Source organism: Typopeltis vanoorti, chromosome 2, assembly GCF_054136105.1.
Source record: "Typopeltis vanoorti isolate ZY-2024b chromosome 2, IOZ_Tvanoo_1.0, whole genome shotgun sequence".
Classification (NCBI taxonomy): domain Eukaryota; kingdom Metazoa; phylum Arthropoda; class Arachnida; order Uropygi; family Thelyphonidae; genus Typopeltis; species Typopeltis vanoorti.
Window position 1 is genome coordinate 63,489,635 of NC_143550.1, and position 18,995 is coordinate 63,508,629.

The following is an 18,995-nucleotide window of genomic DNA, read 5'->3' on the forward strand; positions in this document are numbered from 1 at the left end:
TAATATGAAGACCGAAACGTTCGGGAAATGAAAAAAGTTATTTATAACACGGTTGTAAAGTCCATAATTTCTAAAAAGCAATAAATATCCAGGTTTCACATCCTTTTAATAACAACTGGATGAATTATTGATTTGTCTATTTGTACTCGAGTCCTCTACTGAATATCTTTTGACCTGAATATATGTGAAATGATAAAAGGTCTGATTATTCCCCTTTATTTGATTCTGAATATTTACCATCTCATTTGGTTGGCTTGTAATTATTCCTCCTAAATATTTAAATTTCTATTTCTATGCTATCAATTTAATCATTATGTTGATATTCTGTTGATTAATTTTACCCTCCATGTTGTGTGCTAATTTATTTAATTATAAATATGTTTCTTTTGATTTCTATATTCTTCAATTGACATGTTAATGTTACTTGCATATGCCACAATCTGCACTGATTTATTTATTAAAGTGCCTTTAGTAGATATTGGCAAGGATCAGATAATGTATTCCAGAGCAATGTTAAAAAAGTATTGGAGTTGGATTATTTCTGTTTTACTCCTTAAGTTACTGGAAAGGGATCTGTGAAATCATTTTGTATTTTAACCCATACTTTTTGAAATTTCCACTATTATTGTAAATTCTAGACTATCTGTCTGGTCTTATAATCTCATATAATTTTTCTCTATTAATACTGTCATATGCTTGTTTGGAATCAACAAATTCAGATGAATATTTATAAAAATTTCCCAAAATTTCTCTAATTATTGTTTAACCATATGTATCTGATTTGCCTTTCTTGAAAGCTTCTTGGCAGACTCTAATTATCTTGTCCATAAATAGTTTTAATTTGTTCCTCAAAATAGAAATAATACTTTGCATTGTGCATAACAGAGAAACAGCTGTGTAAGTTTCACAAGAAGACTCTTTCTCAAATTTTTTTGGCAACTGCTCTTTTTTCTATATGGTTAAAATACATTCTTTTTTTTTTGTCTTCTAGTTTCGTTCCTCCTGCTTTCAACAACTCTGCAGGAATTTTATCTATTCCTGAGGATTTGTTATTCCTGAATGAATGTAGTATATCACAAGCTCTTGTATAATCGAGTTGCAGAATTGATGTTCCTTAAGTTATCTCGACTGGCCTTCATCAATTACAGATGTCTGGCAGCTTATAAACTGTTCCACATATTGAAACATTTTTCAATATACTTTATACACATATGTACATTACTTTATTGGGCTAGCATACATGAATAACTTCAGCTGATTTTATGTTTTTAGCCACAGTAATTGTATTATGATGTTGCTCTTCACCGATGCAAAAAACTGAAAACATTCAATTGCAATTTTCACAAATATCGACAAAGATCAGGTGAAATTTGCCTAAATGGCCATAAGAGTAGTGTACAGCAGTCTCAAAAAATGAAGGTGATAGAAGACTCAGTTGAAGAAACAGTACCAGAAGAAGTGGATTAGACAAGAAACACTGAAGTTAGTACAGGAGAAAAGAATGCTGAACATAAGAAGGGATACATCTGAACAAACTGAGGAGCAATATTGAAGAAAGTGTAATGAGATGAAAAGCAGTCAGAATGGATAAGATGAAATGGTTTGAAGCTTAATGCAATAATACAGAACAGCACTATGGAGAGTATAAAACTAGGAAGGTGTACAAAATGATTATAACCATTAATAGAAGGTGGCAACCAAAACAGACCACAATTAAAGATGAAAAAGGCAAAGTATTGATGAATAAAGATAAAATTGTACAGCAGTGGACAAGATACTGTAGTGAGTTATATGAAGAAAAACTAGATTCAGATAGCGTTGGGAAACTGACTGAAGAATTGAAGCAGATATCACCACCAGGTAATGAGTATGATATGGACATTTTAAGAGGAGAGGTAGAAAAAGTAATAGGACAGCTAAAACACAACAAGAGTGCTGGTAATGATAATATCACTGGAGAAATGATTAAATATGGTGGCGAAAGTATGGTTACAGAAATGCACCAACTATGTAATATGGTATGGAAAATGCCAGAGGAGTGGGTGAAATCAATATTAGTGACATTATATAAGAAAGGAAACAAGCTAGAATGTAAAAATTATAGAATAATTGCCTTGACAAGTCATCTTGATAAGGTGATGATGATCATATTGACAGAAAGATTGAGAACACAACTGGAAGCATACCTTGCAGATGAGCAAGCAGGATTTAGGAAAGATAGAACTACAATTCAACAGATTTTGGAAATGTGGTTAATAGCAGAGAAAGCTAGGAGAAAAAACAAAAGCATATGCTTGCTTTGTTGATTTTCAGAAGGCATTTGACAGTATCAACCATAAAGTGACATTAGCAGTGCTAGAATTGTATGGAATTGACAGAAAACTAATAGCTATATTAAAAGATGTTTATAAGAATGCAGTTGCAGGTTAGAATAAGTGATGATTTGGGGAAATGGTTTAAAACAAGCAGAGGTACTAGACAGGGGGGGGGGGGAGGACCCAATATCACCAAGCATTTTCATTGCATATTTAGAAAGAGCAATAGATAAAATGAAGGAAGAAGCAAAGAGGAATATTAGTGCATGGGATGAGAATTAACAATTGAGATTTGCAGATGACATTGTTATTATTGAAGAAGGCAAAAGAGAGCTACAAAAAACATTGAAACTGTTAAACAAGGAAGGGAAAAGATTTGGACTTGTTATGAACTTGGAAAAAACAAAGTTGGTGAGAAGAACATGAAACAAAAGATACAAGTGGATGGAATTGATATAGAAAATGTAGAACAATTCACATATTTCGGAAATAAAATGACATATGATTTGGACTGTAAAAAGGAAATAAAGATCAGGATTGCAAAGGGAAGAACAAATCTGAAGGCCATGGATACATCTGGAAAAAGTAAAGTGATCAGCCTGCAAACAAAACGAAGAGTACTGGAAATGTGCATCTTTAGTGGTGTACTGTATGGATCTGAAACGTGGGCAATAAATAAGGATTCAAGAAAAAGAATTTTGGCATTTGAAAGAACTTGTTACAGGAAGAGTCTAAGAATAGGATGGGTATAGAAAGTCATAAACGTATCTATTGTAAGATACAACCAAAGGAGAATCTAATGCAGAAGATTATAAAACAGAAGCTGCAATTATTAGGACACATCTGTAGAATGAGCAAGGACCGGAAGATAAAGACATTCATGTTTGGTATTAGATGGTGTAAACAGAACAGGTAGACCATACAGAGAATGGATAGACGATATAAAGGACTGGTGTGGAATGCATGTACAGAAACTGCGACACTGTGCACTGGACAAAGAAAGGTAGAAGAAAATAGCGAAGGAGGCATCAGGCACCAACAGGCAGTGAGCCCATGGTTCATGATGACAGCAGTCTCATAATCCAAAAATAGTTATCAGATGTGCTTACTGAAGAATACTGGAAAACCGTAGTTTACTGAAGAACTGCAGTAATTTTGTCTACTCTTGCACCAAGAGTAGAAAAAAATTAGCACTCAATGAAACAAACCATTGTAACAGACTAATTAAAAGTCTCAATCATAGATCCTCCTCTTGCCTTGTCAGGTGTCATCTCCTTCCAGGAGGTTGACTACCATGACCTTCCACCATGTACAGTTTTGTGCTTCTCTCTTACATTTTTTCCATAACACAAAAAAGGTCCAGTACTTGATATTTCCCATTCAATCTGTTCTGTCTTCCTCTGCTTCTTTTTTTCTTGTATCATTGTTTCTTCTAAAATTATTTCTTGTAGGGATTCATGCCTTAGTATGTGACCAAGCTAGGTGGTTTTCCTTTTCTTAATGATTTTCAACAGAGTCCTTTTTTCTCCAATTATCTCTAAATCATTAGTTTTTTTTTTTTTTGGCAATCCATGGGACTCAAAGAATTCTTCTTTGATTTTGATTTGTTTATTTTCACCATATTTTGATATTGTCCAGATTTCTGCTCTATATGGCAGTGTTGACTATATGTAACATTTGGACAGCCTAAATCTTTTGGCAGGTGTCCAGTTTCATATATTTTGTTACATATGTCAGTCAGTGATCCTATGGCCTTATCATTTAAGCCTTCAGGAATTCTGCCATAATTCCATCCATCCCTGGAGCTTTTCCTACTTTCAGTTTCCTAATAGCACTTGTTACTTCCCAGGTAAGAACAGTAGGCCCTCCAAATTTTCTTACGATGGCTAATCTACAAGGATGGTCTGAAAAGTTCTTGGCCTCGACCATAGATGGCAACACTATCACCATGATTTTTTTTTTCTAAGTTGGTACATCTGTCATAAGCATCCATGTGAAATTGCAAGTTATTCTATCAAGTAGTTTGTTTTATACGGCTGTCAGAACCAAAGTGTTGTCTATATCCCTTGAAATGGATAAAATTGAGTATCGTGCAGTTATAAAATTCTTTGTAAAAGAAGGTTTAATGCCAAAAGACATTCATTCGAAGTTCATAAAGGTTTATGGGCACTCTTCTGCTTTATTTTCGACAATTAAGAAATGGGCTGCTGAGTTTGAACATGGCCATACCAGCCTTGAACATGATCCATGTGAATCCTTTCTTTTAGGCTTGCACGGATCCATGTGAAGGACATCCAAAAAGTGTAACAACACCAGAAATCACTGATCAAGTACACGATATGGTATTGCATGACCACGAGTCAAAATGCATGAAATTGCTGAGACTATAGGCATTTCAAAAGAATGTGTAGGATATACTTTTCATGAAGAATTGCAAATGAAAAAGCCTTGCGCAAGATGGGTGCCACGCTTGCTCACAGCAAATCAAAAACGCATTCGCATGAAAATCTCTGAAAAGTGCTTGGAGTGTTTTAACAAGAATAAAACTGATTTTGTGTGTTGATTTATTACTATGAATGAGACTTGCATTCACCATTACACACCAGAATCCAAACAGCAGTCAAAACAGTGGATAGAAGCTCTGTTGTTCAGCACCAAAGAAGACAAAGTCAGCTCCATCAGCAGGAATGGGCATGGCATAAAGTGTTTTGGGATGCTAAAGGCATTTTGTTTATTAATTATCTTGAAAAGGGTAAAACAATAACCAAGTAATATTATCCTGATCTTATAATCAGATTAGACAAAAAAATTCGTGAGAAAAGACCCAGTTTGCAGAAGAAAAAATCATCTTTCATCAGGACAACGTGCCTGCCCACAAAGGTGTTTAGGCAATGGGAAACTTAAGGGATCTGCACTATGAATTGTTGAAACATCCACCATATTCCCCAGATCTGGCTCCCTCTGACTTCTATCTCTTCCCAAAACTAAAACTTTTCCTTGCTGGTCAGTGTTTTTCTTCGAATCAAGAGGTGATTGCAGCTGTAGAGGGGTATTTTGCAGATCTTACTGAGAATCACTACAGGGATGGAATAATGGCGCTGGGGCTTCACTGGAATAAATGTGTTAGTCTTAAGAGAGATTATGCTGATAAATAAAAATTATTTTGAAATTATAAATTTGTTTTTCATTGTTAGGCTGAGAACTGATCAGACCACCCTCGTATCTATCTATTATGATTATAGAGTTCCTCTGAATGCTCTACCCATCTATCCCTTATTTTGTCTTTCTCCATTACGATGTTTCCACTAGCATCTTTAATGGAACGAAAGTCAACACTTTTTCTCAGATTTGCTAGTTAGCTCCCAAACTTTTACATGAAGTTCTCTGGTTTTGTGTTATTTGTCCAAAAGCTCAATTTCCTTGCATTTGTTGTTGAGCCATAGTTCTTTTGCAATCCTGTATTTGTTCCTGATCTCCTTATTTAAGTTCTGTTATTAAGGACGAGTTTCGTGTTTCTTTCTTTCCTCCATTATTTTCAGTATCTTGTTGATCATCCAGGGTTTACCCATTTTCTCAAATTTGGGAATTGTTTTTTTTTTTACTACTTTTTTTTATGCCCTCTTTAAATTTCTGCCATCATCTATCCTCAATCTCATCTTTAGGATAAGGATACTTGGTGGAATCAGGAACATTAACAGCAGTGGATTACGGCAGTTCCTTTAAAAATGTATCTTGTATTTCTTGATTTTTAAGGGAGACAAGATCATATTTTTATGTGTATAGGTTTCACTGTTTTCTTTAATTTTATTTCTGCTTTAATGATTGTTGGATGAACTATTGGATCAGACCACAACCCTGTAGTCTGATCTAATATCAGTGCCTGGGTATGTTTTGGCTTCTAAGATGTTATTCTAAAATCTTTTATTTTTTAATCATTATATAGTCAATTTGGTTCCTATAGGCTTTTCCACATGTAAAGTCTTCTAGGAGGTTGGCTAAACAAAGTATTTGTTATTAACAGATCATTTTCCTCACAGAACTGGATTAATCTTTCTTCTCTTGGATTTCTATGTCCCAGGCCTTGGTTTCCCATGCAGGAACAGATCTTTTCTGAGCCTATTATGTCATTTAGATCTCCCATAACGATAATTATGTCATCTGATTTGGTGTTGTTAAGTGTATTTTGAACGTCTTCATAGAAGTGTTCTGCATCTTCACCTGGATAATCCGAAATAGCTGCATATATTTGGACAATAAAAATATTAAAAGGTTGGGCTGCAATTTTTAATGCAATTGCTCTGTAAGTTATTGGCCAAAATCCAAGTAAGGATTGGGAAATCTTATTTTTTAGTACAAACACTATTAAATTCCTATGACTGTTTTTCATGAGTTTTTCATTGACTTCACTAAACGTTCTTCTTATCTAACTTCCCAGCTTTGCATAAGGTTCTTACATTCCAATTTGCAAGCCTTAAGAGAAGATTCTTGGTTTTCAGACATGAAAGATCAGGAGATACCCTCCCTGGAGTGTTTAAGGTATCTACTTCATATGCTATTTTCATAGTATCTGTCTTACATTCCCCAGTTTCTTTCTCTTCTTTCCCTGTAATGTGTCCAGGAGAGAAAGGTTGCAGAGGGTCCAACCTTGTCTCTATTACTTAAATTCGACATGGTTTTCTGTCTCATGGCTACGTGGTGAGGTTCCTGTCTCTTCCACAGTGACTGGCCACATCTCTGTTTTGTCTCTAAGTTTTCCCAGGCTATGTCACATAGTTTGCTGTCATGACTTCATTACCATTGTCAAATTAAATTTTGGTCATCTGTTAACTCTGCCATTCCAGTCTTCAAGTGCAACAAGGAGGAGGAGACACTCTCCTTCACTACAGCATAAAATGTTGATACCCTCACTTAGTTTTGCATGCTAGGTGAGGCACAGTCCTGGAGTGTGGCCGATGGTGCACTCTACCAGCTACTTGGAGTCATAAATGAGAGTTGCATGAGCAGTGGGAACCAATTCCACCCAGCCACTAAAAGTTTTGATGCAAGTGGTGAGCAGGCAGAGGTGCTACCTCTACTACCCATACCTTTCACTCCAGTTCTCCACAGTTATGCTATAAAAATAAAAAAAAATCACTATATCAAACTATTCACAACAACAAACTTTTTGCAGTCTTTACAAGTTTGCTACAGTGGGAGTTGATTGTATTTGACTACATAAAGTCAATAATGCTAAGGAAATTAAATTTGTGAAATCTTAGTGATATATATAAAAAACAACTAACATATCAAAGAATTATTTTGAGTAATCCAATGCAGGAAAAGTGTACAGTACACTAAAATTACTCACCAAATTTTGATATACGCTGATACAAGGAATCGTTGCCTCTGCACATAGAAGAATAATTCCAGTGAGTTATAGCTTGGATAGCAGTACCAGTGCCTGTTCCAATTTCTCCCTCAAAGGCTGGCAAAAGAGGCATTACAATATAAACTCTAAAAACTTCATTTTGTCTGAAAAATAAGAAGAGCAAAGTTTCCAATTACGGATCACCATCACAGTTTATTCAGCTATGAATAAGGAAGTATACACAAAAAACATCTTTTCATCAAATATCTTTCATAATTGTAAACAGGAAATGTTGAATTTACAAGTACATGGTGGCCCATAAGCCATGAAAGGGGGGTTTAAAATAGGAAGAACTTATTTGATTATTAATATTTTCATCTTATTTTTTTTTTCAGGTATTCTAAATTTGGCAAATTAATCATGGAAAAGTTCATAACCAACAATGAACCAAACTTGTGCAATTTTATTTTGAAAACTGCATTTGATTTCAGCATTCTCCAGATTTGATAACTCCTGACTTCTTCCTATCGGATTACCTGAAGGAAAAGGTATATATGAATAAGCCCCAGTCAACACAGCAGCTGAAGGAGAACATTCATGCAAAAATTAGGGCACTACAGCTGGAAACATTAACAGCCATCATGAAACATGCTATAAAAAGGGCCTGTATTTGTGAAGCCGAAACTGGAAGGGATTTATGTGATGTGGTTTTTTCATAACTAATAAAAAAAAAACTACAGATTCTGTATTTCATTATAACAAAATAAATAAATAAATAAATAAAATAAAAATAATTAATAAATAAGAAAGTTATTAAATGTTTAAATCCCATCTGTGACATAAATCACCCTGTATGATCAGTTCAGGTCGTGAATCTTCTGAAAGCAAATAATATCATCATTATCAAATTCTTGATATGTATCAAGAGGGTGTACAAGCAAATGATGTAAGGGATATTATTACCAAAAAGTAATCTTGCATGTTGTGTGTGAGCTTCAGTAAAAGGCATTTAAGAAAACTTCCCTTTCAACACAATTGAGTAGGTTTTAGAATATTTCACTTTCCTGATATTTCTTTCCATATAATGAAAACACAAAGGACTGAGAAATCATGCCAGTCTTCCTCTTCCTTTGTGTCCTGTCCATTAGTTGGCCTGTAGAGAGCAAAAGCACTGATGTAGATGAAGGTAGATGTCCAAGTTGGTGTCTGATTGACTTTTCTGAATTTTTTTTTATTTTATTAGAGATCTTAGGGATCTAGTATTGATTGAAGGCATGCTGTCCCAAAGATATTCATATTAACTCCTCTCTGTGTAGTTATGTTCACATCTGGGAACCATATGTAAATATGCCTTGACTGGTGATTTGGTACAAATGAATTTTGATATTTGTGATAATGAGATGGGATTTTCAGATATTAGATACTTTTAAGGAATGGAAGGGCTCTGTGTTTTAGTTTCACGCTGTCAAGAGTTCGATTATTTAGTTTTATTGCTGTTGACTGCCGAACCAATCAGTGCTGCATTTATACATAAATTATCTAGGTGGTGTTGGGCAGCTCAACCATTACTCTTGCATGATAATTCGGTATGAAATGATCAAAAAGCAAGACAAGTGGAAGAATTCATTATAACTAATTAATAACGGAATCACTTATGTCAAGGAAAAGATGTTGGAAGTTTTTTCACTTGGTTATACTATTTAAACATGGCAAGAAATTATATTCTTGGTTTAATCCTTTATCCAAGTGTAAGCAAATAATAATTGGTGTGTGAAGTAACATCATAACTGGGCTACTTGTATATAGAAGCTAATGATTTCACATTAATGACCTCCACCTCTAGAACCAAACTTCCTCCAATATTATAAACCTCATTTTATCTTTTCTGAAAGTGCATAACTTTACACTTGGCAATATTAAAATCCCCATTCTTCAGGCCAAAGCATCAGCCTATACAAATCAATTATGCAAAGCATATATCCTTACGGACAAGTATAATGCTATGCATTATGGGAAGAGCCACTACCCAGACCAGTTTCAACCCTATTTGAGGTGAAAAAGTACAGGGGTGCTCATCATAGGCCTAGAGTAGTTAATATATGGATACAAGAGAGCCTGACAGTATTAGGAGGAAGAAAATACATATAGATAAAAGATAGAGAAAGGCCTCAGCTCTTTTAGCCAAAGCTATCAATTTTCCTTTATTCACCAATCTCATACAGATGAACAACCAAAAGACTAAATGAAACTAACAGTGGGAGCCAGACCTGAAAGTGATATACTAAAGTTGAAGTAATGCCAAAGTCATATTTCCATATACAAGTAGTCAAAAGGTGTCAACACCTTATTACTAAAATTTTCTGGATTAGTGAAAGACGTTGGAAGTTTTGTCACTTGTTTATACTATAAATTAAACATGTCAAGAAATTATATTCTTGATTTAATCCTTTATCCAAAGGTAAGCAAATAAAAATTTGTGCATGAAGTAACATCGCACCTGAGCTACTTGTATATACAGGTTTCTGCATTACTTCAACCTTGTCATCACTTCTGGGTCTGACTCCCACTGATGAGACCTCAATAAAGGTGGAAACCAGTCTGGGTAGTGGCCCTTCCCATAATGCATAGCATTAAACACATCTGTAAGAATACGTGCTTTGCATTATGGGATACTGACGCAATCAATGTGAAGTCAATAGCTTGATTTGACTTGATTTGATCATGAAAGGAAAAGTTGGTCTAAAAATAAACAGAGAAAAAACTAAAATCAAACTCTGTTTGCTTACACTTGGAAAAGGATTAAACTAAATTTATTATAGTCTAACCAAGTGCAAAATAAGCTTCCAACATCTTTCTCTAAATCCAGAGTAATTTAATAATAAGGTGATACACCGGTTGGCAATTCGTATAGGTAAATATGACCTCTCCATAACTTCTGCCTTAGTAACACCACTCTGGGTCTGCCTCCCACTGACGAGACCTCAATAAAGGTCGGAACCGGTTTGGGTAATGGCGCTTCCCTTAATGCATAGCAGTATACATGTCTGCAAGGAGATGTGCTTTGCATTATGGGAGGTACTGAGACAAGGAGTGATGAGAGCTTGGTCCTGAAGATATTTTCAGGCGAAAACTTTATTTGCTTACACTTGGATAAAGGATTAAACTAAATTTATTATAGTCTAACCAAGTGCAAAATAAACTTCCAACATCTTTCTCTAAATCCAGAGTAATTTAATAATAAGGTGGTATACCAGTTGGCAACTCGTATAGGTAAATATGGCCTCTCCATAGCTTCTGCCTTAGTATCACCACTCTGGGTTTGCCTCCCACCGACGAGACCTCGATAAAGGTCGAAACCGGTCCGGGTAGTGGCCCTTCCCTTAATGCATAGCAGTATTCAGCAAGGAGATGTGCTTTGCATTATGGGAGATACTGAGACAAGGAATGATGAGAGCTTGGTCCACCTTTGCTATGAGTTGCCAAGGGATGTACCACCTTACCTCAGTCCTGAAGATATTTTCAGGTGCAAACTTTGTTTGCTTACACTTGGATAAAGGATTAAACTAAATTTATTATAAACTTACAAATACTAAAATCATGTTTAATCATTTTGTAACACCAAAAAACATAATAAAAAACAATTTCTTGGAAAGAGTCTCTTCATATACATATTTAAGTCATCTAAATAATCTAAAAAAAACTGTGGACTCCAAAAGGAAATAAAATAGAAGAATTCAACTTGCCTGGAGTGCATTCAGAAACTGAAAAGCATTTTTCAAAACAATGATGTCCCCTCCGTTTAAAAAGGAAGACATTTAACCAGTGTACACTTCCAGTCATCACATATGGTCATGAAACTTGGTCTCTAACAAAAGCACCAGCAAATAAACTAGCAACAACTCAAAGAAAAATAGAGAGGTTGATGCTAGGCATCACATTAAAAGATAAGAAGCAAAACACCTGGATAAGAAGCCAGAGACTCATATCAATGACATCATTCTTCACCATAAGCAACTAAAATGGAAATGTGTCGGACATCTATCCAGAAGAGAAGATCAGAGATGGACCATCATACTAATGAACTGGATTCCAAAAGAAGGGAACCGAAGTCGAGGATGTCCTAAAAGAAGGTGGAGTGATAAATTGTCGAATTTTGTTGGGGAAAACTGGTCAACCATTGCCAAGAACAGAGAAAGGTGGAAAGAACTGGAGAAGGCCTTCATCCAGCAGTGGACAGAAAATGGCTGAAAAGAAGAATGCAAGCTCTATGGTATGAAACTAATGGCAGCATAATTGCTGCCATTAGTTTCCAATTAGTTAATATGGTTTTAAGGTATTAAGGTTTTTATACCTCTTTCTGTAAAATTTATCTCACATCTCTGATGTTAACAGCATTATATATCTCTTAGAGGTTTGACTTTGTATAGTCACTCATTAATATCTGATATGTATCCTCAAAGGGTGTCAAAGATATTATAATAGTACTACATAATTAAACTTGTATTATTATTATTTAGTAGTTATTAATAATAGTAATAATAATTATATAAAATTATAAGCAGCAGGCTAGAATAGTCACAACTGTTGTATGGAAAGCAAAGTCTGAGTATGAAAAGAAACTGGCTCTGGATACTAAAGACAATCGACAAGAATTCTATCGATATGCTACAAGTAATACAGTCATCTGCAGATGACATGAGGGTAACAGATGTGGAAGAGGTTCTTCAATTAATGAGTGCCCATTTTGTTAAAAGCTGTCAACCTGGTGTACACAACACTACTTCTTCATTGGACAAGGAAACTCAGGTGTATGAGGACAAAGTATTAGAGCTGTAGCACAAACTGAATAAGAATTCAGCAATAAGGAGTGATGGGATATCAGCACATGTGCTAAAAGCGTGTTCAGCGGAACTGGCTATTCCTTTGACCAGGTTGTTTAACGAGTTTCAGAAAACAGGGAAGATTCCACAAGAATTAAAAGAATGTATGGTAATTCATTGCACAAGGGTGGCGCAAAGATCAATGTATCCAACTATTGACCAATTAGTATCTCAAGAGTGGTGTGGTGAAGATTCTGGAAAAACTAGTCAGGGCTCACATTCAGAAATGGGTTGACAGTGAGTCTCTACTTTGCAATGAGCAACATGGGTTTACGAAGGGAAGGTCATGTTTTAGCAACTTGCTTACATTCTATAATAATGTTACCACTGAACTAGACAAGGTGAATGAATACACCAAGATACTTTTGGATTTTGCTGAAGCTTTTGACAGAATACAGCATGGCAGACTGTTGCACAAATTGGAGAATATGGGTTTGGAGTACAGAATATTAGCATAGATAAGAGGATGGCTGACTGACAGATATCAAAAAGTGATATATGGGGGATGTGTAGGATATAGAACTTCAAAAACTAATGTCAGGAGTAGTCTGCAATTTGGTTCACAATATGAGGACAAACGTGTGTAATAGCACCTTGTAACAACAGTCCTCTTTGCATTTATTTGAACAGCATATCTCATAGTAACATATATATGATGGGTGGCTTACATTTGAATGGATTTGGTGTTCAGTGCCTTGAGAATGTATTGTTCAGGAAGAGAGTTCAGAAGTGCAGAGTTACAGAAACTAGAATGTTCGGGAAGATAACCTCAAGATTAGTAATTGGGAGAGTGATCAATCACATGTTGCTGAATGCAGCTCCCAGGTTCTTAACCTTAGTGGGCTACGCAACACAAGGTGTAAGGAGGGGTTTTTGTGGGATAATTGGGTGTTGCAGTTTATGTATACTAATGCCAGATGTATTTGAAATAAGAGCAAGCAGTTTCTACTGGTTAGCAAAAAAATGGCCAAAGATTATAGGCATTATTGAAGACATGATTGATTGGTGATGACATATACCATCTGTCCAAAAAGAAACTGAACTTTTGATAGAAAATAAAACACCAGCCAATTATAATTATTCAAATCATTTATTTCAATCAATATACTCTCCCTCAGCTTCGATACAGTGTTTGGCACAGTCAATTAATTTGTTAAATGAGTTTTTTTTATATCGGTTTTTGGGATACTGTTGAGGGTCGTGGTTACTGCCGCTTGAACATTTTCAATGGTGTCGTATTGCTTTCCTTTCATCGTCAAATGAAGTTGGGGGAAGAGAAAGAATTCACAGGGTGCTAAATCAGGTGAATAAGGTGAGTGATCCAACACACAAATTTGGTTTTTGCTCAAAAACTCTCTCACAATGTTCGAACGATGAGATGGTGCATTCGTGCAAAAGTGACCAGCTGCCTGCATCATGACATTTATGCCATATGTGACGAATTTTCGCTATCAATTGCTTCAAAACTTTGAGATAAAACTCACCATTTGACCGTTTGACTAGGCGGAATGAATTCTTTGTGGATAATGCCCTTGGAATCTTGAAACAAATCAGCATTGTCTTTACTTTTGACTTCTCTAAGTGACCTTTTTTTCAGATGCCACTCTTCTGGTGATCTCCACTCAGCACTCTGGGCTTTGTTTAAGGCTCATACTCAAAACACCACGTTTCATCACCAGTAACGATTGTTTCAAGGAAGTTTGAGTCCTTATGAGCAGTTTTAATGAGGTCCTTGCAGTGTTCAATTCGATACATTTTTTGGTCAGTCAACTTGTGGGGAACAAATCGTGAATTCAATTTACGAAGGCCCAAACTCTTTGTCAAAATGTTGTGCAGAGTTGATTTTGGAATCCCCAATTCATCTTCAATCAATCTCACGGATGATTTCGGGTTTTCTTTGATGAAATCATGTGCTTTTTGGATGTTAACCTTGCTCAGTCCAGTTTTTGGACAGCCCGGCTTTCCGTCGTCCTCAAGCATCTCACAACCACTTTGAAATCGCTTAAACCACTTGTAAACTTGACAGGATAAGCATTCATCACCGTATGCTTTTTGAGGCATTGATTTGTTTCGGTAAAACTTTTACCAAGTTTAACACAAAAGTGAATCGCAGCTCTCTGTTTGAAACTCATTATCCAGCTGTTTGTCAAAACACACTGTCACTCTTGGCACTATAATTCGGCTTCTAATGAAACAAATGTCATAAACAGTTGAAATAACACTAATGAAGGTTGCCGCTTTTGACAACAAAAAGATACAACAGATAGTGCCATTAGTTTCTTCTATTTTCAAAAAGTGCAGCTTCTTTTTGGACAGAGGGTGTAGGAATAGAATGTAAAGGGGATAGTATATTTAGAGGGGACAAAAGATCAGGATCTGGGAGGGGTTTGCTAATGATAGCAGAAGAAATGAAGCCCAAAAAAAGTAGAAGCATCTGGAGAACAGAGAGACAGTTCATTTAAAACTATTTGGTATGAGACAGAGACCAACAAGACGAAATGCATAATTGGTGGCTGATGTGTTCAATGGAGAACGTAGATGGCACAATGGGAGCAATTTGAGTAATTATGTAATTATTAAAGGGAATTTCGACTATGAGGACTATGGGTTTACTAGGTAGGGAGGAAGAATGAAAATGGAATTCATACAGCTGCTATGAGATAACTACCTGAGACACCACGTAATGAAGGGGACACTAGGTTCGAGAGTGCTGGATCCAGTCACAGCATCAGAGAATTTAACAGTAACTTTTATAGCTATGCTGCCTCTGTATGGGGGAAATCATCATGTAAGTCTTGACATGGAAGATTGCTAGACATGCAGAATTTTCTGTTAAATCATCTATGTGAATATGAAAGCTCTGCTGCATGAAGAACAGTATACAGTGATTCACTTTTGGGGAAAGTAAATGAAGTGCAGAAATACATTCAAGAATTACAGCATGATATGGTTAAAGGATCTTGCCAGAAATATTTGAGTTCATTAACATTTTCAAAACAGCAACACATATGTCACTAATGAAGAATAATTATGGCAACTATCCATATAAATAACTCATGAGCACACTGAACAGGCCCAAGTCTTGACATTGTGGCAACAGTATAGTGAATTTCAATAATGCAGCAAAGATTAATTATAATTCTATTGATGTTGTAATCTGAATGAAGTAAGGTGCAGACTTTTTTCTGGAGATCAAGACAGATATATGTTACTATGTGATATGCTGTTCAAATAAATGCAGGCAAGACTGTTGTTACAAGGTGCTGTTACACCCATACTTGTCCTCATATTGTGAACCAAACTGCAGACTACTCCTGACATTAGTTTTTGAAGTTCTATATCCTACACATTGTCCAGATCTTGCTCCAAAGTCCACTTTAATGTTTTTTGAAAGGCAATGTCATGTTTTCTAGTGATCAACGTAAAGGTGGCCCTCCTGACAAAGAGGGAAAAAAAAAAAAAAAACACTAGAAAAATTTCCAAAAATCTTTTCCTAATTAAAACTCATTTTTTAATTTATGTTGTGTCATGCCTTCTATTTCTATACTACTTATGAATTAGCAATCATTGCAGATGCTCAGTCATAGGTCGTATGCGATATGTGTAGTGTGTATTACCAACTCCCCCCCCCCCCCCTCCAAGATTAAATCCTGATTGCACTACTGGGTGGCAGTACATGCATTATGTGTGCTCCGAAATAGATATTAATGAACTAATTAGTGTTTATTTAGGTCAACTACTTTGAGAAATGATACACTTTTATGTATCATTTTGTTATTTTTACTAAATATATTACATATTCCTTCACACTTACTCTTATATTTTCTGGTTAAGGCATAAGCAATCAACAATCTGTTATCTAGAAGAGTGCAGATTTGCTCATTATAATTTTATTTATTTTAAACAGGAGACTAACATAACAAAAATACCAGAAAGGTTGAAAAGATTTAACATTATACTACATTAATCTTTATCTCAGCTACCTCATGTAGTAACAAAGTTGTCATATATGATTTCTTATGCCAACTTCAAACAAAGAATAAAGTGACAGTTAAATAAATTTAAATTACAAGGTAAATAAAAAAATGATGAAAACAATAAGATATACCTATAAGCACCAATTATTCGCCTGAAAAGGGCTTCTCCTATTTCATTGAAGACATTTTTGTTACCTTCATTCAATGTAATGAAGAACTGATTCTAGGAAGATGGGGAAAAAAAAAAATCTAGCTTCAGAATACCAGGAAATATATTATTATTTTAAAGAGAACATTGTGATTAGAATCTCAGAATCTTGTGATTTATTTGTGATTAGTAAAATTCAAACAGATTTTCAAAGGCTCAGTAATGGAGCACAGCAAGAAAAACTTTCTGTGCAGCAAACTTCTTTTCATTTGAAATTATATCATTCACTCCAGATATCGTAAAGAATATCATGAAGAATGTTGCAAACTGATATTAAAGAACTATTTTCTGTACTGCAAAGAAAACTTTTAACATATGCTGGAAAATTCTGGTTTTCTGGAGAGGGCATATAAAGGTGAAATGAGGACATACCGTAACTTTTTTTTTTTTTTCCTGGTCAAAATGGATTATATATAGTAACCAACTTATAATTATTCAAGGATAAAAATACAAGTGGGTGGTTTCTGCCTTTCATCCTGCAATTACTTTGTTTGGCTTATAATCTCTTAACAGTAGAGATTGGATGAACTGCAGCAGTTAACCACCGTTGACTTGCTGTTTTACTTGCCATTTCCTGAATTAGAAATCTGAATGTCTTTCAACAGTTTAACTTGCTACATTTATTTTGTTTTTCCAAATAACATTAAAAATGAATTTCGCTCTGGAAGCACATGTTAGTAAACATTAAATTATATACATACATCAGGTTTGAATCCTGCCATAGGGCATAGAGAAGGATTTTAATTACCTTTAGTTGGGTGATAAATTTCACTAATCAATGTGAGATCACTATTTCACTTACTGGAAACCTGAAGTGGCTTGAAAAATTTCCATGTTGGGTTTCTAGAGCAAGATTTCCAGATTATGTAAAAAAATAAAAATAAAAATACAAAAATGAAAAAAATTCATGAATAGAAAGGTTGGATAAACAAAAAAAAATTATTAAAGGAAATATTTGCAATATATTATTTTTCAAATCACCACAACAAATAAGATATTGTGCTCAAATCCATTCAATTCTACTGGAAAGCATGCGAAAACATTATTTTTTTTACTGTTCTCAAAATGATTTCTGGAGAACATTAAATTTTCTTTAATGAAAAAATGCTTTCAAATAATATTTATTGAAAAAAAAGTTTTAAAAATGACCTTTTCTTTTCTCACAAAATTTGTATATAATATATGATTGCAATCATGTCTACAGCTTTTATATTTGCTATTCTGCTTATAAACAACAGATGATGTTAAATTGAAATACTTTCCAATTTTTAAATCAATAGTCAAGGGGTATATAGAATACTATGATATCACCACCCGACACTTTATTTCTTTACACCTGCCTTTTTTGCATAAGAAGATTTACCAGATGTTCCGGCCACTTTTATATTGCCTCCTGACAAGTGATGCATTGTTCTGGTTTTTAATTTTTTGGATCACCTTCTCACTCTTCCATCTTTGGCATGCTTGGGAGTAAGTTGAATCGTCTCCGTCACAATTAGAGCATTTTTTGGCTCTTGCAATCTTTGTGTTCATGGTCTTTACTGTTGCATTGGGCACAGATGGCAGAGCTATAACAGGCAGTTTCATAATGACCATACTTCTGACATTTAATGCAGTGTAAAGGATTCAGGATGTAGAGCTTTACTGGGCATCTGAGATAGTCACTTTGACAGATGGTGGTGGTTTTGGTATTGTTAAATGTAAGGATGATATTCATGGTATTATGCTAGAAGAAACTGACCAGGCTAGGGATCTTGGAGTTTTAGTAGATAGGCAGTTGAAGCTGTTCTCTTCAAGGATTAGACATTTGCCTGTTCTGGCTTCACTGGTCTTCTTCCTCTCTCTCTGGTCTATATTTATCCACCTCTTTTGGTAGCCAATATCTTTCCATCCTAAATAGAGGTTCTTTCCATTTCTCTCTATATCTCTTGATCTTTTCATTTATGTTGTAAATATCTAACTCTCTTCTGATGTCGTCATTTTTAATATGATGCAATTTTGTGCATCCTTTAATTGCTCCAAGATCCTAGTTTCCGATTAGTAATGATATAATCAATAATAGATCTTGTTCCTCTGCCATTCCAAGTATATTTATTTATACTCTTTTTTTTTTTTTTAAATAAAAAAAAGTATCCATTAGTTTAAAATTATGCTGCATATAGTTGAAGCAACACATAGAACAGGAGCACTGAATTTAATAATATCCTCTAATACAGTGATGATAGACTTCACCATGATGCTACCACTTAGGAAGAGTGACCATATGGG

The 18,995-nt window shown here is 35.0% G+C and overlaps 1 protein-coding gene across 8 annotated transcripts in view; it reads right to left on the reverse strand.

Annotated features, from left to right (window-relative positions):
- The window catches only part of LOC150109091 (phospholipase D1-like), a 584,228-nt gene that overhangs the window by 66,274 nt on the left and 498,959 nt on the right, over window positions 1-18,995 (reverse strand). For all 8 annotated transcript variants that reach the window (XM_090411563.1, XM_090411593.1, XM_090411586.1 and 5 more), the window contains 2 exons: window positions 16,651-16,742; window positions 7,663-7,826 (listed from right to left, as the gene is read on the reverse strand). In XM_090411563.1, coding sequence (XP_090267689.1) covers window positions 7,663-7,826; window positions 16,651-16,742 — 256 coding nt within the window. The remainder of the gene's footprint in view (window positions 1-7,662; window positions 7,827-16,650; window positions 16,743-18,995) is intronic.